Source organism: Acartia tonsa, chromosome 10 (assembly GCF_053477335.1).
Source record: "Acartia tonsa isolate MP-2025a chromosome 10, ASM5347733v1, whole genome shotgun sequence".
NCBI classification, from domain to species: Eukaryota; Metazoa; Arthropoda; class Copepoda; order Calanoida; family Acartiidae; genus Acartia; species Acartia tonsa.
In genome coordinates this window covers 11,796,985-11,823,854 of record NC_137269.1, presented here as the reverse complement: position 1 = coordinate 11,823,854, position 26,870 = coordinate 11,796,985, and the positions used below count along the sequence as shown (strand labels likewise).

Here is a 26,870-nt window from a genome sequence, read left to right as displayed (position 1 = left end):
TTGATAGAAATGGACTTTTAAAAACTTAATAGGGGCATTTGCACATGACAAAACAGAGTAACCCAAATATAATTTATAAACAATCTCTTTATTTATCTAATCCAGAGCCGGAGCCGTTTTTTAACGAAAATTACGGCTCCGGCTCCAGCAAAATATGGCGGCTCCACGGCTCCCGGCTCTGGCTCCGCAACAGATATATGTAAACACGTCTGTATACAGCTATACTGTTTTATTAAGTAGTAAGTTTTTTTTGTAACTAAAGATATCGATAACTACTAAACCGATTGGCTTTCCCATTCAAGGGAAACTTTATATAGGTCATGGGATGGTTTTATGCTATTTTTTTAGATTCAAGGATTGGTAGTGTTTTTTTTTGTGCTATTTTCTGCCGATCTCTCCCCCTTATCAGATGAAATAAGCGCAGGCACTGGCAGACTAATAAACAACTAACTTTATCCGCCTTTTTGTCAATTGGACTTTGAAGTGGTTTAGAATCTCCTGTTACAGTATTGATTTTCTTGGCTGTTTATAAAGATAGATGTCTAAAATTCTATTTTAGATCTTAGCTTCTTGTGTCTTCTCTTTTACGGGGACACAAATTCAATATGAAGTGGTTCTAAACCATGTTTTTAAAACAAAGTTTGGTTTTGTAGAAAATGGGCCAACAATAATGAAATTAATTCCAGGACACGGCAACTATCCATCGTCAGCTCGACTAAGCCTAAAGTTTGAATGCTTTGAAACTTTTTGAAAAAAGGAATTTCCTTATTTGGGTCAGGTCTAGACTTCTATCTGAATTCAAAAACTATAAAGGTTGATTTTCCTAAAGCTAACAGTAGGCTTACCCGCGGCTACCGAGCCCTGATTAATCCTATAAAGTATCATTTAAATCCTACAACAAATACAAATTTTGTGATTTTTTCAGAATATTATGTTCTGTTCTGTCAAAATCAGTTTATTTATAGGAATATTTTTTATTTCTAAATTAATTAAATGGAATGGGATGAAATTAAAATGGATGACAATGAATGAATTAATATTACTCTGTAAATATTATTTGCATACAAACTTGGAGTGCCATAACTGTCGCATTAAAACCATCGCAAATTTAGAATCGCAAAACTCAGAAAATCGTGGCATCATTACTGCATAAAGCGATATAAATAAATATGTCAAAGATTATTACAATCACAAAACTCCGGGGATCTTAAGGAATAAGACGATGAACGATAAAATTTATGTGTGCACCTAAATATATGATAAATAGAATTTAGATCAAAATTATTGGTTGAAAAGTTTGTACAGCCCAATGAAAATTAAATGAAAGTTTTATATTACTTGTTGAGTCTTTAGAAATTCTAATTCATAAACATACGTAATGTTTAAGAAATCTTGAATGTTACTATGGTTGCATTTTTAAATTAAGAAAAAAAGGAGGTTTATTACCTATTTTAGCCCCCCCTCCCCCGGCCCCTCCTCCACAACCAAACAAAATTTCCAATCCTTAACTAACACCCCCCCCCATAAAGAAAAAAATTGAGTTCCTTAAATAAAGTAGTCGTTTTTTTATGAAAAATCTCGTTTTGCATCACAATACAAATATAAAACGCTTTTCAAATTTGGGTGGTATTTTCATTTTGTGCTATTGTCATTATTGATATTGCATTAGCGGGAATGATTGCACACGCAGAAACTCAACTCTGAATAAATTTTCTACATAAACAAACAAGAGCATTTTAATCTTATTAAACATGATTTAGATATATTAGTTCAATTGCATTTCTTTCTTCAATTAATGAATAGGAATATTTTTTTGGATACGTGGTTTTTCCGCTTTACTATATAAACTTTACAGGCGATTTCCCCTCAAATTGCCATGTTGAGCTCCTACCCACACCCATAATTTTAACATAAGTTTAATAATAAGGGGGTGTTGCTGTACTTTTTAATTTGCTTGTATGTTTATTTAGGTCAAGTAAGGATATACTGAGAAATAGGTAGCCCCGCAAGGGTTAGTTATAGGAAAACACACTAACCCACACCTCTTTTTAAATTTGAACATAATTGGGGATTCAGTGCTCGAAAGGCACTTTATGTGAAAACACCAATAAATGTAAAAAGGATAAAAAATACTTAATCAAGGTATTAGGAAAATCAATGAAGAATTTACGTAACAACAAGGATGACAGCATCCATAAGTAGCGAAGCTCAGAAATTATGAATGTATATTATGAATATATTTACCATATACCAGTGTCATCCTATATATTTGATGAAATAGGGAAATGACGAAAACTTCAAAATCACGCAACCTTTAAATCACGAAAAATTAAAAATCTAGGAATCGATCTAGCACCACAATATATAAACAAATCTTAATGAAACTTGATGGAAATATGTAGACTATTAGCATATTCAATCCCTGATAATTTCAGCCGTAAATTTTGAATAGGAATTGAGAAAACAATAGAAAACCTAAAAATCTAGGAATCGATCTAGCACCCCTATTAATAAAAAAAATCGTAATAAAACTTAAGGAAAATATGTAAAATGTAAATTTAAGCAATCCCTGAAAATTTCAGCCCAATATCTTAAAAAGGAGTTGAGAAAATTAGAAAAACATGAAAATGTAGGAATCGATCTAGCACCCCAATTGACAGACGGTTGGACAAAACAATGTATAGATTAGATGGGCATATGTTATAAGAATCTTCACTAAATATTTCAGCTGTCTATCTTTTATAGGAGCCGAGAAAATCACGTTTCCCCCACTTTGTCTCAGACGGACGGACAGACGGACAGACGGACAGACAGACAGACATTTCGAATTATAGAGTAGCTTCGCTACTAATAAAAAGAAATGTAGTATTTAGAAAGAAAATAAGAGTAGCTAAAAAGATATTTACAAGGATAACAACACTTAAACAAGGATGACAACATCCATAAGTAGCGAAGATCAAAAATTATGAATGGATATCGGGAAAAATTACTATAAAGCAGTGTCATGCAATACACATTAATCTAAAAAAAATAAGGAAATCAGGAAACCTTAAAAATCATGCAACCTTAAAATCACGAAAATTACAAAATCTAGGAATCGATCTAGCACCGCAATTAATAGACAAATCTTAATGAAACTTGATATAAATATGTAGAATATGAGAATATTCAATCCCTAAAAATCTCAGCCGCAAATCCGGAATAGGAATCGAAAAAACCATAGAAAATCTACAAATCTAGGAATCGATCTAGCACCCCAATTAATAGAAAAATCGTAATGAAACTTGATAAAAATATGTAGAATGGAAATTTAAGCAATCCCTGAAAATTTCAGCCCATTATCTTAGAAGGAGTTGAGAAAATCACGAAAACATGAAAATCTAGGAATCGATCTAGCACCCCAAATAACAGACAGATGGACAAAACAATATATAGAATAGATGGACATATGTTATAAGAATCTTCACTAAAAATTTCAGCTGTCTATCTTCTATAGGAGCCGAGAAAATCACGTTTCCCCCACTTTGTCTCAGACGGACGGACAGACGGACGGGCATTTCGAATAATAGAGTAGCTTAGTTACTTAAAAGTAACAACTTTTGTTGAGAAAAATAACGCAAAATCCTATAAAATTTACTAGGCTTGCTTTCTTCTTAGCATGGAAACAGCGTATAGTGTCCAATAAAAATGACGTCATACAATACAAATGATCAATGATAGACCAGTATACAATTTACTATTTGCCAATTACAATGTATGCTGTTCCAACAATTTATTACAATCCCTCAAAGAATCAATATCTATAATCTATATATTAAGTTAACAGTTTAGTCAATGTAAAGTGCCTAATTAAATAAATTTGAACACATGTGTTTTAAAAGGACTTACTGACAATTATAGAGTCGCTACACTTCCTATAGTATACTTTTTCAGAATCATCTCACAGTTTCGCTGGGTTTTTAAATCAATAGGATTACTCAAATGTAAAACAAATGAATCATAGACTATTTAAAATTTTTAAAGTAAAATTTTAAAAGTTTAGGATAAGATTGTAAAACTGTTTACCAAATCTACTTAAAAATTAATTTCTATTTTTATATATAATCTGTAAAGTAAGAAAGAACTCGTATTCATATATTGAATGAATCGGAACAAAATAACAAAAACGGGAAAAATAAAAGAATAAAAAACGCTTACCAAACATCTTTTTTTACTTACAATTAAAGGCTGCTCCCCTATCAATTAGGGGCTTTGCCTTAAAAGGGACGGGAAGGGTTTAAAAATAGCCTTAAACCTTTCCTGGGCTAGTAAAGCTTCCTTAACATAAAAAATTCAATCGTTTCAGTAGTTATTGAATTCTTAACCTTCAGACAAAAAAAAACTTTAAAACTTCACATAATAGCATTTGATATTAATAGATATATCCTTATAATAAATTTACATGATATCTACATATTTGTTTGTTTGTTTGTTTGTACCGAAGGATCTCGCTAACCGCTGAACCGTTATGGTTCTCCTTTACAGGGTAGTCTCTCATAGGTCCTGGGAAGGTTTATAGCACTAGTCGCAGGAAGGAAAAAGCAGTTTTTTGAAACAGGCTCTCTGAGATTATTACAGATTCTGATATATACATATATAGACTAATGAAAAATGCAAAAAACGAAATCAAAAGCGTTCCTTCTTGGGAGAAAATCCGGGAAAAAGATTTTAGCTATTTTTAACCTAAAATTCACATTGGCAAGCCTGTAAAAAATATACACACATTTTAAACATGTCATTGCTCAGCACATAGAAGTGATAGAAAAATACTATGCATACCATTGGAAAGTTTATAACCTCTAGTTTTCATATTAGTATATAACGTTTTTGTACTATTAACAGTTTTGGAGCTATCCTCTAAAGTATACACAAGTTTTAAAAATGCAGTTTTTTCTTGAATTTTAAGTTTTATACTTGTTACACAAACCTTAAATCTTATTGCTTAGCACCTAGAGTAATATAATTATTTTATATAGATACTAGCGGCTTCCCCCCTAGCCTCTAGGGGCTTTGGCCTATGAGGTAATGTTTAAAAAATAAGCTAAAAACCACCACAGGACCATTAGGTATATACCCTGAAGAGTAGAATCCGATCGGTTCAGTGGTTACCGAGATCTTAAGGGACGGACAGACAAGACAGACAGACAGACATCAAGCTACTTTTTATTATAGATATTTGTATATTCTAGGTACTTTGGGTATTTACAATTTTATCTTAATTAAAAATTTTCTTTGAAATGTGCATAGTTTATATACTTATAGGCAATGAAATTTAGTATAATATTTTGCCTTGATTGTTTTTGGGCTTGTTGTCATTAACCTGATTCTTTTTGTAAAATCTCTTATATGATATAATCTGCCAGCAAATCTTTGAAAATTGAATTTTGGCACTTTCCTTCTATGGGCTAGTGTAAACTTTTTTTACATAATCAAGCTAAGCAGTCACTAAAGATTTCATTTGGTACTTTCCTCCTTGGTGCTAGTGAGTTATAACACCCGCCCCCTAAAAAACCAGAACCTATGAGAAGCTTCACTGTATAGAAGGACCATATTTGTCCAGCGGTTACAGAGATCCTTTGCTACAGACAAAAATAGCTTACTGCTTTATATAATAGGATATAAGAGATTTTACAAAAATAATCAGGTTGATAACTATAACAACAAGCCCAAACATCTAGAGCAAAGTTTTGTAAATTCTAAAAGTATATAACTCCCCCCTCCCCCCTTTGGATCTTAAAACTTAATTAATGGGGGGTCTTTCACCCCACTACCCCCTAGAAAGAAAGTGTAAAAATGAAATCTTTAATTGCTACTTAGCTCAATTATGTGAAAAAATCCGATTGATATCTCTTTGAATAAGCTCAAGCCTTAAAGGCTTAAGTTTTAGTGTTTTGGGGAGTGTTCTACCCCACTAGCCCCAAGGAGGAAAGTGCCAAAATGCCAAAAAATGGCTACTTTGCAAAAAAGTATACTTTAATAAAATCAGCTTGATATCTCTAAAAATAAGCCCAGAACTTAAAGTTTTAGTAATTTTAGGTGCAGTTTTACCCCACTAACCCCTTGAAGGAAAATACCAAACATTAGGTTTACTGATATATTTAATCATATAAGAGATTTTGCAAAAAGAATTATTAGCTATAACAACAAGCCCAAAAACATCCAGGGCAAAATTTTATACTGAATTTCATTGCCTATAAGTGTATAAATTTTCCCCCTCCCTCCTTGGTTCTTACTACAAACTATACAAATTTCAAAGACAATTTTTAATTAAGCAAAAATTGAAAGTACCCAAAGTACCTAAAATATACAAATATATCTATATAAAATATTAATTTTTAAAAGGTTTGTGTAACAAGTATTAAACTTAAAATTCAAGGAAAAAACTGCATTTTCAAAACTTGTGCATACTTCAGAGGATAGCTCAAAACTGTTAATAGTACAAAAACGTTATATACCAATATGAAAACTTGAGGTTATAAGCTTTCCAATGGTATGCATAGTATTTTTCTATCACTTCTATGTGCTGAGCAATGACATGTTTAAAATGTCTGTATATTTTTGTAAGCTTGCTAATGTGAATTTTAGGTTAAAAATAGCTAAAATCTTTTTCCCGGATTTTCTCCCAAGAAGGAACGCTTTTGATTTCGTTTTTTGCATTTTTCATCAGTCTATATATGTATATATAAGAATCTGTAATAATCTCAGAGAGCCTGTTTCAAAAAACTGCTTTTTCCTTCCGGCGACTAGTGATAGCTATATTGTGGGTGGGTACCACCAGCCTCCCAATAGAAATTGGAAATTAAAAAAAAATTTAAAATGCCGTCTAGCGGGTATTTTTTGCAAACACCTGATCTTAACATAGATAAAACATTATACGTTCGCCTAGAGGCCTCTAGGGACGTAGACGCTAGTACGATTTAAAGGAGAAAAATGTCTTTATAATACAATATTCATTTACAAAGTGGGTTAATTGGCTTATCAATTCATTTTTAATCATCTTATCCCTAGATATCCCTGATATTTATAGACGCAGATATTACTTGTTTCATATCGGTGTGCTTGTGCCCTATCAAATTTAATCCTAACTTTCTGAATTAATTTATCAATCAAGTTTAAATGTCATACACGTCACATTATTAAGGTATAAGGCAGTTTCTCTCAAAGTGTCAGATCGGGCTCATAATCCTCCCTTATTTAATTTGAAGAAATTAAAATTAGTAGGGGGAGGGGGGGGGGTGTAGTTTTTCGTTCGTTTATGTATTACTTTAGTTCAAGTTAAGTTAGGTAATGTTTAATCACGCAGGATTATGGAACTCACTCAGGGGTTAGTCCTCAAGGAAAAAACAACCACCCTTTATTTTTAAATTATGTAAAAAAAAATAATAAGGGGTGATGGGAGATTGTTAGACATTTTGAGGAAAAGCGATAGGTATATTAAATTTATTCAAAGTTCTAATAATTATATAATCCGGAGGTTGAAAAACAGGTGCATAATAATTATATAAAAGAGGCTTGATGTCTGTACTAAAAGATCTCTATCACACTTGGAATGATATTATTTTTCTTTACATCAAAGTTTCATATAGAGAAATCCCTTTGCAAAATTAGCATGGTATTTGTTGTCTGTATGTCTCTCTCTCTCTCTGTAGCGAAGGATCTCGCTAGCCACTAAACCGATATATGGTTCTTCCTTACAGTGAAGCATCTTATAGGTTTCTAAAGTCCCTTCAATCAGGTGCACCTCTAGGGGCGTGGCCGCTAGTATATACATTTTAAAAAAATGAAATATGTATGAAAAAGGAAAGTCATATGTGAAAGTGAATTCTTTTAGAGTATCTTTGCTACTAAAAACTAATTTACACAGATTTATTAAAAGTTTTTTACCATTTTTAATAACTTCAGGCACCCATAATGATAAGATTTTTGCTGAGGCAACTAAACCACAATCTAAAAAAGAATAGTTGTTTTCGCAGCGCATCATAGACAGTCTTCCGCAGATATTAAAATACAAAAAAAGATTAAAACCAGTTTTTTAGCCCCAAGGGGCATTTCAGGTATAGACTTGAAGGGTTAGGGCTCTCTAGAGGGGTTAGGCATTAACTAATCCAAATCTTGTATTTTATTCATTAACAAATTATGCTATTTTTGTTCAATATGCAATTTAAGGGAAAGCACCTTTAAAACTACTACGCTGGACATAATCATTCTTGTAACAATTAGTAACTAAATGGATATAGAATGCGAAGATATTATCAGTGGGGAAATTTCTCAATTTAGGTTGCTAATATGGTAATCATTTATTAATCAGTTCGTTCCTCCAGATGGACATGAGGGGATATGGTAAAGAGGGTGGATTGGGGTCATCGTTATATTAGCCAACATGAAACAAGTTATCAGTGTATGCGAGAATCTTTTTTACAATATCCATGTATTCTATATCCATTATACTACCTGGCATAAGTTGAATATTTGTAAAAATAAATATTGATATCACTAGTTGAATTAAATCCATTAGGAGTCACTCATTTCATTTCTAAAATATATATAAACAAGGATGACAACATCCATAAGTAGCGAAGCACAAAATTTCGTGAATGGGACTGACGGTCATTGTTGTTTTTTTCAAATGACGGAATATTTAATTTTGATATCTTTAACTGAAAAAATTTTGAAAATCGATTAATAAACACCAAAGATATGGGGGAAAATGTAAAAAATATAAAAATAGCCAAAAACCTGCAAAAAGGCAGTCTGACCGTCATTGTTGATTTCTTCAAATGACCGGAAATTTAATTTTTATATCTTTAACTGAAAAAATTTTGAAAATCGGTCCATAAACACCAAAGATATGGGGGAAAATGTAAAAAATATATAAATAGCCAAAAACCTGCAAAAAGGCAGTCTGACCGTCATTGTTGTTTTCTTCAAACGATGTGAAATTTAATTTTGATATCTTTAACTGAAAAAAGTTTGAAAATCGGACCATAAACACCAAAGATATGGGGGAAAATGTAAAAAATATAAAAATAGCCAAAAACCTGCAAAAAGGCAGTCTGACCGTCATTGTTGGGTCTCTAAACAACGGAAAATTTAATTTTGATATATCTAACTGAAAAAATTTTGAAAATCGGACCATAAACACCAAAGATATGAGGAAAAATGTGGAAAATAAAAAATAGCCTAAAACCTGCTAAAAAGCCGTCCGACCGCCTTTGATGTTTTATTGTTAATTGTGCTCCTTAATGATGGGAATGTTGTCAAAAAATTTCAGCTTTCTATCTTTTATAGGGGCTGAGTAAATCCCATTTCCCCCATAGCGTTACGGACTGACGGACTGACGGACTGACGGACTGACGGACGGACGGACGGACGGACGGACGGACAAAGCGAATTATAGAGTAGCTTCGCTACTAAAAAAAGTCAACTAGCGGGAAGGGTGAAGTCAACCCTCCAATTTTAATTTCAGTATTTAAAAAAAGTTATTTGTTTCCTATGGTTTTTTATTACTTTAGATTGGGTTATGTTAGGTTAAATTGGGCTCAAGGTAACCCTGCTGAGTTAGGGCACCGCATATATCGGCCCTGTAGGATAAACCTCCGTAGGGGTTAATCATAAGATAAATCTAATCCCTCTCTTAGTTTTAAAAAGTGGGAGGGAAAGTCAACCACAAAGGGGAAGGAAGGTTTTGCTAAAATTACGTAAAGATATGAGTTTTAAGGTTTAAAAACAGTAGTAGAACGATAATATTCACTAAATATAAATATATAAAATGTTTTGTCTATCGTTCTATTCCATAAGAAATACACATGTTTAGTGAGTATTATCGTTCTACTACTGTTTTTAATCCTTAAAACTCACACTTTTACGGAATTTTAGCACAACCTACCTCCCCCTTTGTCATAACTAAATAAAACATTGAGTGTCCAATCTCAAGTTCTTTTATAGAGTTCAATACCATGTTACAGGTAGGAGTGATTACACTCAAAGCTCAATATCACACAACAGGGAGAAGTGATTGCCTTCAGAAATAAAAACTTTGCTTCTCAAACAATCTCTATAAAAATAATAAAAAATGACAAATTGCTCTGCATTCAATTTTACTTTTGCACTTTCGGGAGATTGGTTTCAAACTAATGGATTCTTCAAAATTTATCAGGAAATTTCAATTATGGACAAACAATATACTTTTTTAGGATCGAAGCTTTCCTATAATTAGGGTTAGTACTTTCATATGTCCGTACATTATGAATAGCTCTTATCGTTATTTTACACATGTTAGAATTGTCCTATAGAGTGCAAGCTTTGTTTGAGGTTTCCTGTAACAGTTAGGATCAATTAGGAGCTAGTAGCTACTCTATTATTGTTGTTGTTGTTAGCCATCAGGAGCTAGATTCTTCATACAATATGTCAAGGAATTCCGCACATTTTTTAGGCTTCGTCCATAGATTGATGGGGGTTAACCTAGTAGGTTTCGTCGGGCAGTTAAAAACATGTACAGTGGTGTGGTCCTCGAGGTTACAATCTGTACATTTGGGGTCAATTCTCTGGTCAATTCTGGCTAAATATGATTGTAGGAATGGGCTGTACCCTGATCTTAGCTGAGCTAATTTGCTTCTTGTCATTCTTGGCAGTCCTTTTTCTTCCTTTACATTAATTGCAGGGGGTCGAGTGTTAAAAACTTTATTTACAGGGTATTTATTCCTACAGTCAGCGTGAGCATCGTCATGTATCTTCTTCAGTCTCTTCTTGTAGTTCCGTTCAACCGGCTCGCCGTCTCTAAGATACCTATGCACATTTGGTTGTTTGTCTATGATGGATGATTTAATTTTCCTGGGCTGAATTGGTTCAGTCAGGAGATGATGGTTAGGATGATCTTGTTTGTGCATGGAGAGTAGAAACTGGTTGGTGAGCATCTCATTGTGCTCTTTCACAGGTAGGATGTTGGTTTCCTGGTTAAGATGTGTCGTTGCAGACATTAATACACAACCAGTGGCTACTCTCAGAGCGGCATTTTGTGCCACATTGAGCTCTTTCCAATTAGTATCGCTAAGAGACGGCGTCCATACCGGCGCAGCATAGTTGACAACTGATCTACTTATGGCCTTGTAAGTATTTACAATGATCTCTTTAGATTTACCCCATGTAGTGCCTGCCAAGCATTTTAGAACATTTGTTCTTTGTGACATCTTTTGCTTGGTGTTGGCAGCATGTTTCCCAAAGTTGTTCATGTTGTCAAAAGTGACACCAAGAATCTTTGGATGCTTGACAGTGGGAACAGTCTTGCCCTTGATGGTGATAGGGAGAATTTCAGCACATTCATTGCTGAAATTTACAAAGACTGTGGCAGTGGATTTCTCAGCTGAGATTTCCAGACTACGTTCCTTAAACCAGTCAGCTAGTTGGTTAAGGTAGGGGTTTATCTCATGGCAAATATCTTCTATTATGGGTCCCGAGTCGAGTACCTGGCAGTCATCAGCATAGGAGACTAGCTTGATGTTCCCGGGTGGTGTTGGGAGGCTGCTCATGTAGAGGTTGAAGAGGAGGGTGACAATACTCCTCCTTGTGGTTCTCCTTGTCTGACAGTCCTGTATTTGCTTCTACAGTTGCGGAAAACAGTATATTGCTGTCGGCCGCGTAGGTAGCTGCAAAGAAATTTAATCAGGGTGTCAGACAGCTCGAGATGCAGGATATCTTTCAGAATAACCTCGTGGTCAACAGTGTCGAAGGCAGGTGACAGGTCCAGGGCCACCAGGACAGTACGGTGGGAGGGCTTCTTCCTGTTCAGGTTGGAGGCGATGTGATGTTGTACCTCTAGAAGTGCCGTGGCGGTGGAGTGGTGTTTCCTGAATCCGTGTTGATGATCCTGCAGGTCAACAGCTGCAGAGACCTCTGGGAGAATGAGTTTTTCCAGGATCTTGGCAGCTGGACATAGAAGTGAGATCGGCCGATAAGATTTACCTTTGTCAATCAGCTTACCAGGTTTAAGAAGTGGTATGATTTTCCCGGTTTTCCAGATGGATGGAATGATGGCTGTGTTGATGGTGGTGTTGAAAAGCTTGGCGAGAAAATCCATACCATTGCTTCCAAGGTGCTTGAGCATGATGGGGGAGATCCCATCTGGACCTATGGACTTGGAGCTCTTGGAGACTTTGATGGCCTCCTTAACCTGGGCATCTGTGAAGCTGTACACTTTATTAGCTCTCTTTTGTTTGATTTTTCTGATGGTACGTCTGAAGGGCTTGGTTGGTTTTTTAGAGGCTGGTGGAGTGTATTGCCGATTGAGAAGGTTGACAATCTTCCCATTCTCTGAGACTATTTTGCCATCAAACTTAAGGGCAGTGTTTATGGCAGTTTTGGAAGGCTGGCATATACCTTTTATTGTTTTCCAGAGTTTTTGAGATTCTTGTTCGCATTTATCAAGATGTTCATGCCATTGTTGTTTGCGATGTTCATTTATCTCCTTGTTGATCTCTTTGTTGAGGTCATTCAGGCATGCATCACCAGGTTGTCGGGCACGAAGTTCGTCCCGTTCTTTGATTTTGTTGGCTGCGCTGGTGGGGATGTTATGGAGCACGTCTTTAATTCGGCCCTTGGGAATGAACTTTTTGGCAGCTTGGTTCATAATTTTCCTGAATGCCTTCTCCCCTTTGATGGAATTTGTGGGGTAGGGGAATTTGGAAAACTTAGTCTCAGTGTATTCTTTGAATCCAGACCAGTTAGCTTTGGCAAAGTTAATGTAAACTTTGTCTGCAGATTTTTCAGAGATGGTGATGTTGGCTTTAATTTTGATGATGATTGGCAGGTGGTCTGAGCTGAGTCTGGATTCAACTTTCCAGGAAGAGTAGGGTAAGATAGCAGGGCTGGCCAGGGTGATGTCAGGTGAGCTGCGGCTCTGGCTGGTGACCCTGGTGTCTTGTTCCTCGTTGACCATTGGAGTGCCAGTCAGCATGGTGGCAGTTGAAGTCACCACCGGTGATGATGTTGTCATTTCCGTTGGTGGAGAGGATGTCCTGGAGTGGGAGATTGTGACCAGCCTGACAGCTAGAGATTGGTGGAATGTAGATGTTTCTGAGGGTTAGGTTGTCCTTACCATGTATGGTTATGCTCTGGTATTCCACATTAGGATTTCTCTTGATGGGATCAGGGATCGGGTTAGTGTGGAAGGTGATATTGTCCTTGACCAGGAAGGCAAGGCCGCCCCCCTTGTCCTTAACACGATCCTTTCTTACCAGAGTGTAGCCAGGTGTTGTGAGGTCTCTAGATTTATCTGTCAGTTTGGTCTCTTGCACCATAGCAACATGGATGTCTTCTGTTGTTAAAAGGTGCATTAGATCAGTTGCTTTGCTTTTTATACCATTGATGTTGATTTGGCATAAGTTGAAGTCTTGTTCACCGCTGGTGGGTTGTTGTTGAGGGGGTGGTTGTTGATGAGGAGGGGAAGGGGGGGCAGGACGGGGGGGTGAAGAAGTTTGGATAGGAGGGCAACAGGAGCCAATCCAATTTTTGTTGCCAAGTCTTTCTTTGAGGGTTTTGAAGGGAGAACATTTTAGGTGAAACCAGGATGAACAGCGGGAACATTGGACTGCTGGATGTCTACGAGTGCAGGGACTTGAACAAGATGGACAGATGTAAGGTCCGGGGTTTTGCTCAGTACCGGCAATAAACAGCAATAGCAGAAGCAGCTTCCAGCTAGCATACTTTGTTGTCGAACAAATTAAAAAGGTGATGGAATCCTTGAGTATAGTGATGATTCATCTGCTCCTTCTGGAGCTTGGTGTAGCAGATGTTGCCCGCGGTGATGGTCTCCTCGGATGGTTGTGGTGGCGTAAACCCCTCTACAGTAACAACCACTCTATTATTGTTGAAAGTCCGTACGTCAATAATTATTTTCATAAACTTTTTTAACAATCATTTTGTATAGTATTAGAATCCTATGTATCTGATTGTTTAAACAAAGATTCCTAGGACATTAAGGAAAAATATTTTAATCAAAGAAAACAGTATCCTGTATTTACGTAATTGTTGCAACAAGTTTTTGCAACAATTAAAAAACCTTCAGTTTGAATATCTTAATAGCTTTGCTTATAATATTGTACCTGATAGTCTTAGAAATCACAATTACAAGTTCTAAAAACAATCGGATAATTTATTCACGTCAAAATTCGGTATCTAAATGATATGTTAAAATTGGAGTTGCTACTATTTCTTTCTCAAAGCTAAAAAGTTTAAAAATTGATAGAACGACTTTAACAATTTGGATAAAATAAAAAATAAAAACAATCTTAATGCACCAAACTGCAAAAAATGTATAATTGTTTGGAAATAAATAACAGTAAAATGACAAAACAACATAAATTAGAGGTAGAGTCCTAACCTCTGGAAGGTCACTAAAAAACTACGGTTAATTACAACTATAAATAAGAAGGGAAACAAAAATCTTCTCTCTCTCTCTCTCTCTCCTCTCAGAGGACCACGGAGTCAATTTCAGTTTTCTCTGACGGAGGTTTATCATACAATTTTATGCGATGCAGCCAATAAAGAAAATAGCAAAATATTGTGATTAAAAATATCTGAAAATGAGAAATACCTATAAACTGTAAAATTAGAAATAAACCTCAATAGGATATTTTTCACAGTAACAAAAATTTGTTAAACACAATCTCTCATTGGTTGAGTTTTATAAACCCTCAGTTTCTAAACTTTTTGTTCAGTTATTTTGATCTGCTGTAGGGCTAATTTTGTTTTTCTTGATAAGGGGTTCAACATCCATTGTATATTCTCTCTTTTAAAAGCGAAGCTTTTCTATAATTAAAAGCGAAGCTTTTTCTATAATTAGGGTCAGTCCGTCCGTACGTCCGTCCGTCCGTAACGGATACCTTTTTGCGTTAATTCAGGCATGTTAGAATTGTCCTATTGATTTCAAACTTTGCATGGTGATTCCTGTAGTAGTTAGGTACGATTTAGAAAGCGTAGCAACTATATAATCATTACCAAGAATTCCGTACGTCCATTTTAAACATGTTGTTTTTTTTCTTTTTTAACAATAATCCGATTGATCTGATTTTTGGTATACTTATTATTGGGACAACAAAGTACAATATCATAAGCAAAGCAACTCTATAATCAAGTCCTAAAATTGTAAGTATGTCCATAAACATTATTCTGTATCAAGCAGTTTTTCAACACTTTATATACAATTTTGCTTCGACTCTTATACATTTATGTTTTGATTATTCAGTTCTAACATTATACAAGTGTTAATGTCCGTTTGTCCTACCGTTTCAGTGCTTCGCTTTTATGGATGTTGTCATCCTTGTTTATATAAACTTCATTTTGCCGCGCATACAAAAATGAAAAGTTACAGGATTAACTCATTTAATAAAAGTATTTATAAATAGGTTATCTGATTATTAGAAATATTACATTTTTCGGGTATAGTCCTTTCCACGACATCCCTCCATAAGGAGCGATTCTTCGTATTTTTAAAATGGCTTTTTATATGTTATTTTAGGTTAGGTTAGGTTATATTGTGTTAGGTGATTGCCCCACAGGGTTAGGTAATTGGCCCCGCAGGGTTAGAGCCCCCCGCAGGGGCTAGAAATAGGAGAAAAGCTACTGTGAAAAATACCAAGAATCGGACATAAATGAATATATCGACTTTCTGGAAATGATTATAAAGTTGATACGCTTTCTGAATTGTACCAAACTGTTACAGGAATCATAAAGCAACGTTTGATATCAATAGGAATATTATTACATGCCTTGATTAACGATAAGAGCTAACCGTTACGGACGTACGGGCGGACGGACAACCCTTAATTATGAAAAAATATATGTGTATATTAATGTATGTATAAAGGTGTGTCCTGCCCTTACTACAACGTATATATATAAAACCTAGATAATAGAAGACAGGAAGTTTCACTGTGAAAGGCGGAAGTAAAACTAAATATGTCCTCTTTACATAATACAATTATAGATTAGGTTTTATTCACAATTTAAGGGATACAGTTTTATGAAAAAAAATATTATCATTTGGAAGGCTTTTCTGCATTATAAATTTAACGGACAAACAAAATAATTGTCATTTTATCTATAATACAAAGTAGAACGATGTCTGTCTGTTTGTTTGTAGCGAAGGATCTCGCTAACCGCTGAACCGATCGGGTTCTCATTTACAGGGTAGCTTCTCATAGGTCCCGGGAAGGTTTATAACTATTTTCTTGGGGGGGGGGGGACACCCCCAACCCCCCCCCAAAAAAAAAAAAAATTAAAATTACCCCCCCCCCCCAAATTTTTTTTCTTTTTTCTTTTTAAAACTAGAATTAAAATAGTGGGGTCGACTAACCCCCCCCCCAAAAAAAAAAAAAAATTCCTCCCGTAAAATTAAAAAAAAAAAAATTCTTTTAAATATAAAATGCGAAAAATTGGTTTGATTTAACCTCTTGGGGCAAAGCCCCTAGAGGCTAGGGGCGAAGCCGCTAGTAATCTTTAAAAGTAAAAAGATGTGTATCAGTCTGTGTGTAAAATCATCCTCTGAGCCGACATTGTTCTCCTTTACAGTGAAGTTTCATATATAGGATTTGCTTATTATTATTTTAGTACTAGAATTAAAGGTTGAGTTCCGTCTCCCTCCTCTACTCTTAAGTGCCCCTTGACGCCTCTAGGACGTAGCCGCCAGTAATATGATATAAAGGAAGTTATTACTCATTAGACATTTTTTATTACCTCATATCCCGTAGTCACCTGATTTTAGACACCTGTAGCTAGGTTATTTAGGAATGCTTTTAGAAATTTATTATCATTTTAGAAGCAAAGCCAACCGTCAGCCGCGCATTTTTTAACAGCTTAGCTGCATCTGAATTGATTGTTTTATCGTTATGCTTGATATTTTTGTAAAAATAAGCTGCTCGGCTTGGGCTATGAAGAGCTAAAAATGTTTTAACGGCTGATAAGCGAGAAAGAATAAACGGATACGGCTGCCGAGCCCTGCTTCACTTAACTAAATTTTTGTTAAAGTAAGTATTCCAATCCTATAATGTAGAGCAGTAGGTTTTTTTGTCTGAAGCAAAATATCTCGGAAATTGCATTTACATATGGGTTGTTCTTTTTTAGGGAGATTTATAAATATATTGTCCTAGTTTTATGCTATTTTTCTGACCTTCACTGCCTCCCCCGAAAAACTAGTATCAATTACTTAGCTAAACAAAATAAGGGTATAGTCCTTTTCACGACATCCCTCCATAAGGAGCGATTATTTTAATTGATCGCCTCTTATCAAAATAAAATAAAAAAGGATCAATTAAATTTAAAAAATGCTTGAAATTAGGTTTTTTTTACATTTGATTAAATTGTAAGACGACATCTAGACTATATTTTAGGTTTAGACTTTTTTCTCCATTTTAAATAAATCAAAGAAAATATGAAATTCAAATTCAGAAGCTATTTATTTTCAAAGGATCAAATTTAATTTTTGTTACACTTAATTTTTTTTAATGTAACGGACTGATAATCACGCAACTTAGATCAGAAAATAATCATATGTATCATTAAATAAAAAGTGAATTAATTTTTATATTTATTTAAATTTGACAAATATCATATTACAGTCAATTTTCATTAACAAGTTTATTAATAAATAAATAAATAAGTTTAAAATGCCCATTTTTGGGTCGTGTAGATGTCATTTGGCAGAAAAGAATTGTTTGATTTTTTGAAACCTTAGAATCAATTTCTTACAAGACAGTTGAGGGTTTGAAGTGTATCATTGTTTCATGGCTTGGTAAGATTAAACATTCAGACTTGTAAAGGGAAGGATTTTAATATAGGGATACAGGGAAACATGTGTAAGTGGGAAAAAGAGAGGGAAAAGGATGGGAAAGGGGAGGAAAAGGGGAGGGAAAAGGGAGGGAAACGGGAGGAAAACGGGAGGGAAAGGGTAGGGAAAATAGGAGGGAAATGTGATGGAAAGGGGAGGGAAAGTGGAGGGAAAGTGAAGGGAAAAGGAGAGAGTAGGGAAAGGTGAAGGAAAGGGATAAAGGGGAGAGAAAGGGGAGGGAAAAGGGGAGGAAAAAGAGAGAGAATAGGAGAAAGGTAATAGTTTGGGAATGTTTTAGTATGGAAAAAGGTAATGGGGAAGGGGAGGATTAACAGTTAGGGAAAGTAAAGGGAATGAAAATGAGGAGGAAAATAAATTGGAGGAAAGAGAGGAATATGATATTGGGAAAAGGGTTAGAATAAAGAAATTTGGAGAAAGGTTAAGATCAGAAAAATGCTATAAAATTATTCTGGAATTAGAATGGAATTAGGAAGGATTAGGTAAAAAGGAAGGATTGAAAGAAAGGCTAGGAAGGATTAGGTAAAAAGGATTAGGTAAAAAGGAAGGGTTGAAAGAAGGCTGGGGAAAAAAGGAAGGATAGGGATGGGAAGGTTTTTCAAATAAAAAAGGGAAACATTAGGAAAGATGAAATGGTAAGGGGAAAAAGAAAACACACAAACGAACAGGAAAATGATAATAAATTGGGAAAATATTAAAAGGAAAAGGAAAATTGGCTATATAAAAAGTGACAAGGAATTTGGGAACTGTAAGAAAAGGAGGGAGTAGAACAGAGCCAAAATTGGAAAATATGGGGAAAAGGAACAAAATGCGGGGAAATTTGGAAATAAAGGTAGGGATTCAGGGGAAACTTACACATACAAAGGAAACAATTAATAGTATGTACAATAGGAAGGAACACAGTTTTAGGAAAAAAATAAGGAATTTAATTATGTACAAAATTTGGACAAAAAGGCAGGTAAAAGGAAGCTTTTTTAGAGGGTAAATTCTCTACAATAAATAAATAAATTAAATATAAAGTATGAGCAGATAGTTTAAGGTATCCTAATGTTGGGGAAGGTTTGTCTGGCAAAGTTGAGATGTCCCTCGACATCCTCGCAGATAACGGGCTTCTCGTGGTGGCAAGCAACGTCGTGCCATTTGATTCCGTCCCCGTAGAAGTTGTTCAATACAGCCATGCAGGACTCAGTATCACCTAAATAAATTTAGGTAATATTTCTTTAAAAGTTGGGATTATCAACATGAGGTATAAATTTAATAAAGTTGTAAAGCAGTATATAGTGCCTAATACAAAATGACGTCATACAAAACAAATAACCAATAATAGGCAAGAATTTATTTTACCATTTGTAAATTACAATGTATATTTATATTGGCCTATCATTAAACATTTGTATTGTATAACGTCATTTTATTTTAGGCACTATAAGCTGCTTATTAAGTTAGTTTTTTCTTTCACCCTTGGTAGATTTAAGGATATTTTGGGGATTGCTGGAAAACTTTGGGTACAAAATTTGGATTGGTTGTTTCAAACTAGCAGTGCCAATACTTTTCTACCAATAATCTTAATACAGACAGAAGATGAATTTTTGTTTAATATCATTGGGGGCTCAATTATAAATAAATTTTAGTATGTAAGGGACCATATTCTAGAAATAAATTTTTACCATTCTGTTGGATCTGCTCTCTGTTATCAGGCTGTCTGCGTGGGGGGTTGAATCTTAAATAAGAATTAGATTAGTTATTTATCTGGTTGTCTGTATGGGGGGTTGATTCTAAAATAAAAATTATAATATTTTTTTTATCAAGATGTTCTAAGGGGGGTGGGGGGTAAATCTAAAATGATAATTAAATTATTTATTTATCAGAACATACAGATTATAAGAAAGATACAGAATATCATTTATAAGTCATAAGAAGAAAAAAAATTTCGAAAACTGCTCCAAGATGTTTAATTTAGACAAAATTAAACATTTTGTCGCCATAATGGAAACGCTAAGCTTAGTAGATAATGTCTAATCATCCTAAGAATCACTACTTTTTAAATAGTTGAAAACTCACCCTCCGGTGAAAGACCAATCATGGAAGGCACGAGTAGAGTTGGTTGGGGACAGTCTAGCCTGGTTAGCGGACCAAAACCATCCGTTAATGTTCTTGGGAAAGAAATCAGGACGGTCGCATCCGTCGAAGTCACAAAGTCTGCCAGAAGTCCAGAAATAGGGCACATTACCTGAAAAATTACAATAATTGCTAATTTGAAACTGCTATAGTTTAATAGACCACAGACAATGGTAATTATTAAAAAATACATTTAAACACAGAATTTTACAACACTAATATAATAGACATAAACAAGGATGACATTATCCATAAGTAGCGAGCTCAAAAACATCACAGAGTGACAAATGGACAAGATAATTATGGAGTAGATATTGGGGGGCCATAAAAAAGGGAGAGGAAAATAAAAAGAAAATAATAAGAGAATGTAATATAAAATCACAAAATCTCTATATACCTATCAATAATTAAACGGTTTTTTAGCACGATCGACAGACTGACGGAACAAGTAAGTTTTATACTGAATGGTCTTTGGTAAGATATAAAATAGTCTATCTTTAATAACAGCTGATAAAATCACATTTCCCGACTGACATACAAAGTGAAGTATAAAGTAGCTTCGCTGCTAAAGACATGAATGTTTTAAATAAAATACAGCAAATTCTATAATTATTTAACGTATGAATATCAAGTCTAGCGCGAAAAGGTATTTTTTGCTCTATAAATTTTTATAAAGCATTGTTTCTAAAAATTTTCAAAGTATATCAAATAAAAGTTTATTAATAATACAACAAGCGATGAAATTAGAAGTGTTCAAAAAGAACCATCTATGCATAAAACAAGCTTTATATCAGGAAGGGTGGAGACATTGCACTGTTATTTACACTGGTACTCAAAGATATATACCAACGTTATCATATTAATTTGCTCAAAAACTCTGGGTACTTTGCAGAAGGGGTAATTTTGTTTATCATCATTTGGGATATATATCAATTTATCTTCCATTATCTTATCCGTTTAAATCCATGGTAACAACAGTTCAGTCGCAATAAATAGTTCACAACTTTTATGAATAAAGCTTGATAAATAGGTCTATTAAAATCCATATGGCCTTATTGTTCAGCTAATAATGTTGTTGTTTAATTAGATGAATAAGACGGTAAATAACTTGTATTGTCTAGAGAAAAACACTGTATATTAAGTAAATTCTAATTTTCATATGTTTTAATTACTTTAGATTATGCCCTTCAAGCTTTTACAGTTAAAATTATCTTCTAAATCTCCTATTAATTTAAAAATTCAATTATACATCTGTATGAAAGATATTGGCAAAGATATGAGTTTCTCGGCTGCTATTAGAGGTATTTTAATGTGAAGATTTCTTGTTGTTCAAACCATTTTTTTCGGCTTTCCTTTTTTTGTCGCTATACTTCGCTACTTAAAGATGGATGTTAACATCCTTGTTTCATAATTTAAAACCAAGATTCTATCTACATACACATACACATAAATTATTTAAATAATGGACTTATTTGACCTTATAGGGACCAAATGATTTGATTATTCAAGAACTTGAGTGGGTAAAAAATTATGCAAAGAAAAACAGTTACCTCTCAATCAAGTTATTATAAGATTGTTTAACAGAGAGAAAGATATAAGTTATCTAATTTTGAAAATATTCTTGATGAATAATATCTGTCTGAGTGACTGTCTGTTTGTAATATCTAACAAAGTTCAAGACTGATATGGCTCTCCTTAAAAGTTAAGCTTTTGATAGGTTCATGGAATATTTTTTTTATCTATTTTGAAGAATGTCATTTAAATACATCTGCCCAAAGATTTTTTTAATGGCTTCGAAAGTAAACTTAATACACAGAAAAAAAGTCATATAAAATGCCAATATCTATATAAAAGAAAATAACAAAGTAGTAAGGTATTTTGTCTGAAGTAAAAGATTTTGTAAATGTCTAGTACGAGTAAGTCACAAATGAATGTTAGGATGGTTTTTGGCTATTTTCTCCCTCAGATGCTTAGGGCTAAGCCGCTATTAATATAAATCTATAATACAAAGTAGATCGATGTTTGTTTGTCTGTCTGTCTGTTTGTTTGTAGCGAAGGATCTCGCTAACCTCTGAACCGATCGGGTTCTCCTTTACAGGGTAGCTTCTTAAAGGTCCTGAGAGGGTTTTAAACTATTTTGAGGAGGGTGTCTTCACCCACTCCCCCCTAAAAAAATATTTAATTTTTACTCTTTTGAAACTGAAATTTAAAATGGGATGAGGTCCATTTTTCCCCCTCCTACCTTAAGTGCCCCTAGAGCTCTAGGGGCGTAGCCGCTAGTATTATATAAAGTAATAAGGTTCTTTGTTTGTCAGTTAAGATCTCTCTAACCATTGAGCCGATTGAGTTCTAAATTTTGGTAGCCCGGTTGGTTTTAGGCTGTTTTATTTATAAACTAAGGTCCTGGGATGGGTTTGTTCTATTTTACTATCCTTCCATTCCTAGATTAAAAATGATTAAGATATTATTACCTTTCCTTTTATCTTGTATAAAGTAAGTTGTTAGTGTCTGTCTAAGTATTATTTCAATATTTAAAAAGAGTCCTAAGGCAATTCATCATATCTGCTCAAAATATGCATAAAATACATTCTTTTTGAATTTACAGGATTTTTAAACAAATAGAATGATAGATTATAATGAGATACATCATAAAAAATCATCCATATTCAATAAATAAATAAAAGTAAACCCTAAAGGGAAATATTGAGACAAAAAACAACAGCTTTTTTAGATTTAAGAAAAAAGCTGAATTGAAAAATAAACTGTTCAATATTGTCATTTATCGCAATCTTGATATATAAGTAAAATGATGTCTATATGTCTTGCTGTATACCGTAAGATCTCGCTAAAAGATGAACCGATATGGTTCTTCTTTACAGTGAAGTCGCATATAAGTTTAGGAAAGTTTAACAACTATTGTACATACAGGGTGCGGCACATAAATCCGGACTTTTTAAAACGGCCATAGCGCCAAGACTAGTTGACCGATCAGGACGTTTGACCCCACTATGAAAAGCTTAGGTAATGACCTTTTTATCCATAAAAATCTTTGGACGATGTAGGACGTGTACTACGAGCTGGCAGCGCATATGTTCAACTAGGCAAATTCGAAGTGCGCAGGTTGCTCATGAAACTTGCTGAAGGTACTGTTAGATACATAAGTTAGGTACTAGAAATTACTAAAGTTCTTTTTTCAAGTTGGCTTAGCCATAGTACTCCGGCAAATTGACACGTGGCAGATTGTAAGATGTTAAAAACGCCAAAAATCTTGAAAATTTCACGATTCTCGTCTACAGGGGCCCATATGGAACCTTGATTCTCATTTTAGACTATGAGTTGCGCTGACAACCCTAGCTAAATCTTCATGCCATTTCCAAAAAGGTATAAAACGTTGTTCTAGCTCAACTGTGGCCCAGATAAGAGCCGCCGTGTCGAAGGGTAGCTTGAAAGATGGGAATTTAGATCCTGCAGTTACTCAAGTCCCTAAGGAAATGTTGCCTCCTAGCAGCCCAGATCTTAATCCATTAGACTATTTGACCCACAGCTACTTTGAAGCATGCACCAATAGACGTGCCTATACCACAAAGACCTCCCCTATTGCCATTATCAAGGAGAACTTCGCCAACTTGTACAGGGACATTGTGACCAGGGCCTGCGGGCAGTTCAGGGGGTGGGTAGGGCCGGTAATTGAGGCTACTAGCGGTTTTATTGAATAATCTAATAGTTATATACCTATTTTGCCTCTCAGTTTTTAAAATTCGATAAAATCTTTAAAATTGACGATTTTATGTTCATTTGTTTACAAATTAGAAAAAGTCCGGATTTATGTGCCGCACCCTGTATATACCTTCACCCTCCACCAAGCATAGAAAAATGCCCTATTTCAATTTTTAACTTGCTCTTTAAAAAATTGAAAGTAGACAGACGAATCATCTCCCCTAACCTATAATATAGCACCAACGAAATTAATGGAATGTGCCACAATCATAGAGTATCTCCGCGCATAATAAATGGCAGGGCGAGGCTTGCAACAGACCTAACCCAACTTACATACCAGCAAACAACCCACATGCATAGTAGACCGACCAAATTTATTGTTTTGTATGTGTACAGCTTGTATTATGTACGAAACAAGAAGTAAGGAACAAATTGAAATAAACAAAGCAAAATTGGAATAAATCAAATATGAACTAAAGTAAAACATTAACATATTTACCACCACCCCCTTTTTTTTCTTCCATTTAATAAAAATATAAGGGTGTAGGAACTTTGAGGGAAACCACTACCACCTTAAAATAACTTTGCTCCTAATGAAAACAATGAATATTCAGTACAAACAGCAAAGATTATTTTGAACAGCCACACACAAAATTTATACACACGCAACAAATATGAAGTAATCCCTTCGCTAAACCTATTCTTCCCCTTCCTTAAAGGGATCCACTCCCTTAAAACACCGCCTACTTCTTTAAGTTTAAGGGATAACCAAACTAACCCAAAATTATGCGTTCTTCTCTTTGAATACGAAATTTCTAGATACTAGAGGCGCAGCCACTATTAAATTATAGATTAGTAAGATTTTTCTTCTAACTGATCATTAGAGTTTTACATTGTAGGAATGGCTTCGAGCTTTTTATTGAAGTATATTAAAACCCAATTTTCCTGTACCTTAATCCTATAGAGAATAAACCTCTTACATAAATGACATATAGATTATTCCAACATAGTTATTGATTCCGGGGTTAAACCTTGCCATTAGCCTAGCTATTACCCTACTGTGACCTTATATAGAGCACATAAATGCATAATTTATCTCTTAACAAATTTGCATCTATCCATAGAAAGATACCAAGTCTAAAAAATGTATTAAATTCAAATAAAAACTATTTGTTATAACTTAGTTTTAGATACCAAGACTGTCCCTTTTAAATTTAATCCCAATTGGAAATGTTAATGTTTGAAGGATACTCTTATGATTGCTTTTATTTTTAACTAAAACATATTAATATAAGTCAAATTAAAAATAATTTAAAGATTTGTTTATTTTTACTTTAAATCAAATAAAAATTTGACTATACCCAGGGAGGAAGTGGACAATGATTTTTGAATTAAATTGGTTCCAAATTTGAAGAAAACAGTTTCTCTTATTCGTGGCTCAAAAACTTTATTTCTTTTAAATATTAATTTGTTGGTTTTTAATACAAGTGTCCAATGTGTTATCCAAAAATAATCATATTATACAGAAAGTGTAATTTTCAAGATTTAATTCAATTTAATGCTCAATGTATTATCCATGTGATTTCATTATATTTCTATATAATATATGCGTTATCAACATAGATGAATAAATTCACTAAACATTTTTAAAATATGAGTATCCAAAATTGACAAAAACATGATTTTTTTCGATATAAAAAACAAAAAGATTGAATGTCCCTTGTCTGCCTAAATACTGGGTCCTAACTGTAAATGAAAGATATAAAGATGACATACACATAATACAACACAAATGTACATATACACACACACACACACGCTCAAAACTAGATCTGGGCCCCTTAAGCCTAAAATTGATTTTATTTAAATGTCAAAGGTTATAATATGCCAGGATTAAGGACAGTTGTTACAGACAAAATGAAAAGTTTTTCTTCATAAAAGTTTTTAATTCTTCACTCAATGGTAACTACATGGGCTTTTTTGGAATAAGATACTTAAAACAAATAAGTTATCTAAAAATGGTGGTTCGAATCGGTTATCCTTTTTATGTAAGCTTTATATATGTCTTCACGTTGTTTAAAGCTGTTTTTCTAGAGGCTAAAGGCTGAGAAACTATTATGAGTTGTTGTTTTTTCTTAAGCTAAAGATCTCGGATGATCCTGTTCCGAATTAGATGTACTTTTCAGTATAGCTTTATAATTATCTGGGGTGGTTTTAGAATGTTTTTCTGACCTCCTCTGTCCTCCCCTTGAGGCTATAGGTGAAGCAATTAGTATTATATAGTTTGGAATGAAATCTATGTTAAATTAATTACAATCTTTATGTCATCAATAAAATGGCAATTTGTTAGTTCTTAAGTCGACATTTTAAAATTCTGTCTCCATGACATTTGAAAAGCCATACTTTTAATCATGTGTTCAGCTAGTGTTTCTTTCTGTACATTTCAATATGTATTTCAGGGATTATAAGGGATAAGACAATTGTTGATATTTTTTTATACATCCCAAATGATGAAAAACAAAACTACCCCTGCTATAAATTAAACAAAAAGTTTTGACACTGCATTTTAGGACCAACCAATCAAGAATTTAGGACCAACCAATCAAGAATTTAGGACCAACCAATAAAGAATTTAGGACCAAGCAATCAAGAATTTAGGACCAACCAATCAAGAATTTAGGACCAACCAATCAAGAATTTAGCACCAACCAATCAAGAATTTAGGACCAACCAATCAAGAATTTAGGACCAACCAATCAAGAATTTAGGACCAACTAATCAAGAATTGACAAAATATCTAACCCTTATACCTATTCAATAAAACCTTCATCAAATATTTTGGTCATTATTTTTATCGATTGGACCAATAGTCATTTTTTTCCTTATTGTCTTAAATAGTTAGAGAATTTTTCTTAAGACAGTTAGTCAGACTACAGTAAAATCTATAAAGAAACAGGATTTGTGTCTGTCTGTAATAAAGGGCCTCGCTAACCGCTGAACCAATATGGTTCTCCTTGTACAATGTAGCTTCTCAGGTCCTGAGCAAATTTACAAATATATTGGGTGAATTGGGGGTCGTATTAACCCCCCTCCCACCTTATTACCTCCAAAAGGCCTTTGTGGGCGATGCCGCTAGGAAAAAGTATAAAAGAAAAGTTGT

The 26,870-nt window shown here is 34.1% G+C and overlaps 3 protein-coding genes across 4 annotated transcripts in view; all 3 read right to left on the bottom strand.

Moving 5' to 3' along the window:
• Window positions 1-8,574, bottom strand: part of LOC145329412 (uncharacterized) — a 35,339-nt gene extending 26,765 nt beyond the window's left edge. The window contains exons 1-2 of the mRNA XM_080173521.1: window positions 8,491-8,574; window positions 7,924-7,986 (exon numbers count right to left, since the gene is read on the bottom strand). Of these exons, the coding sequence (XP_080029647.1) occupies window positions 7,924-7,986; window positions 8,491-8,551 (124 nt within the window). The 5' untranslated portion in view covers window positions 8,552-8,574. The remainder of the gene's footprint in view (window positions 1-7,923; window positions 7,987-8,490) is intronic.
• A 2,986-nt stretch (window positions 8,575-11,560) lies between these two features.
• Window positions 11,561-13,367, bottom strand: LOC145330437 (uncharacterized). Its single transcript, XM_080175071.1, has 2 exons — window positions 13,130-13,367; window positions 11,561-13,080 (listed from the first exon to the last, which is right to left on the bottom strand). The coding sequence occupies exons 1-2, from the start codon at window positions 13,365-13,367 to the stop codon at window positions 11,561-11,563; spliced, it is 1,758 nt and encodes a 585-aa protein (XP_080031197.1).
• Window positions 13,368-17,604: 4,237 nt separating this feature from the next.
• Window positions 17,605-26,870, bottom strand: part of LOC145329401 (uncharacterized) — a 63,766-nt gene continuing 54,500 nt past the window's right edge. For both annotated transcript variants that reach the window (XM_080173503.1, XM_080173501.1), the window contains 3 exons: window positions 19,937-20,105; window positions 19,543-19,595; window positions 17,605-19,070 (listed from right to left, as the gene is read on the bottom strand). In XM_080173503.1, coding sequence (XP_080029629.1) covers window positions 18,910-19,070; window positions 19,543-19,595; window positions 19,937-20,105 — 383 coding nt within the window. In that variant the 3' untranslated portion in view covers window positions 17,605-18,909. The remainder of the gene's footprint in view (window positions 19,071-19,542; window positions 19,596-19,936; window positions 20,106-26,870) is intronic.

Excerpts from the sequence above, each read along its gene's own strand:
- LOC145330437 (XM_080175071.1), bottom strand. The coding sequence starts at position 13,367 with ATGCACCTTTTAACAACAGAAGACATCCATGTTGCTATGGTGCAAGAG. Across the intron at positions 13,081-13,129 it reads CCAGAGCATAACCATACATG|CTGTCAGGCTGGTCACAATC; the intron begins GTAAGGACAACC and ends ACCAATCTCTAG.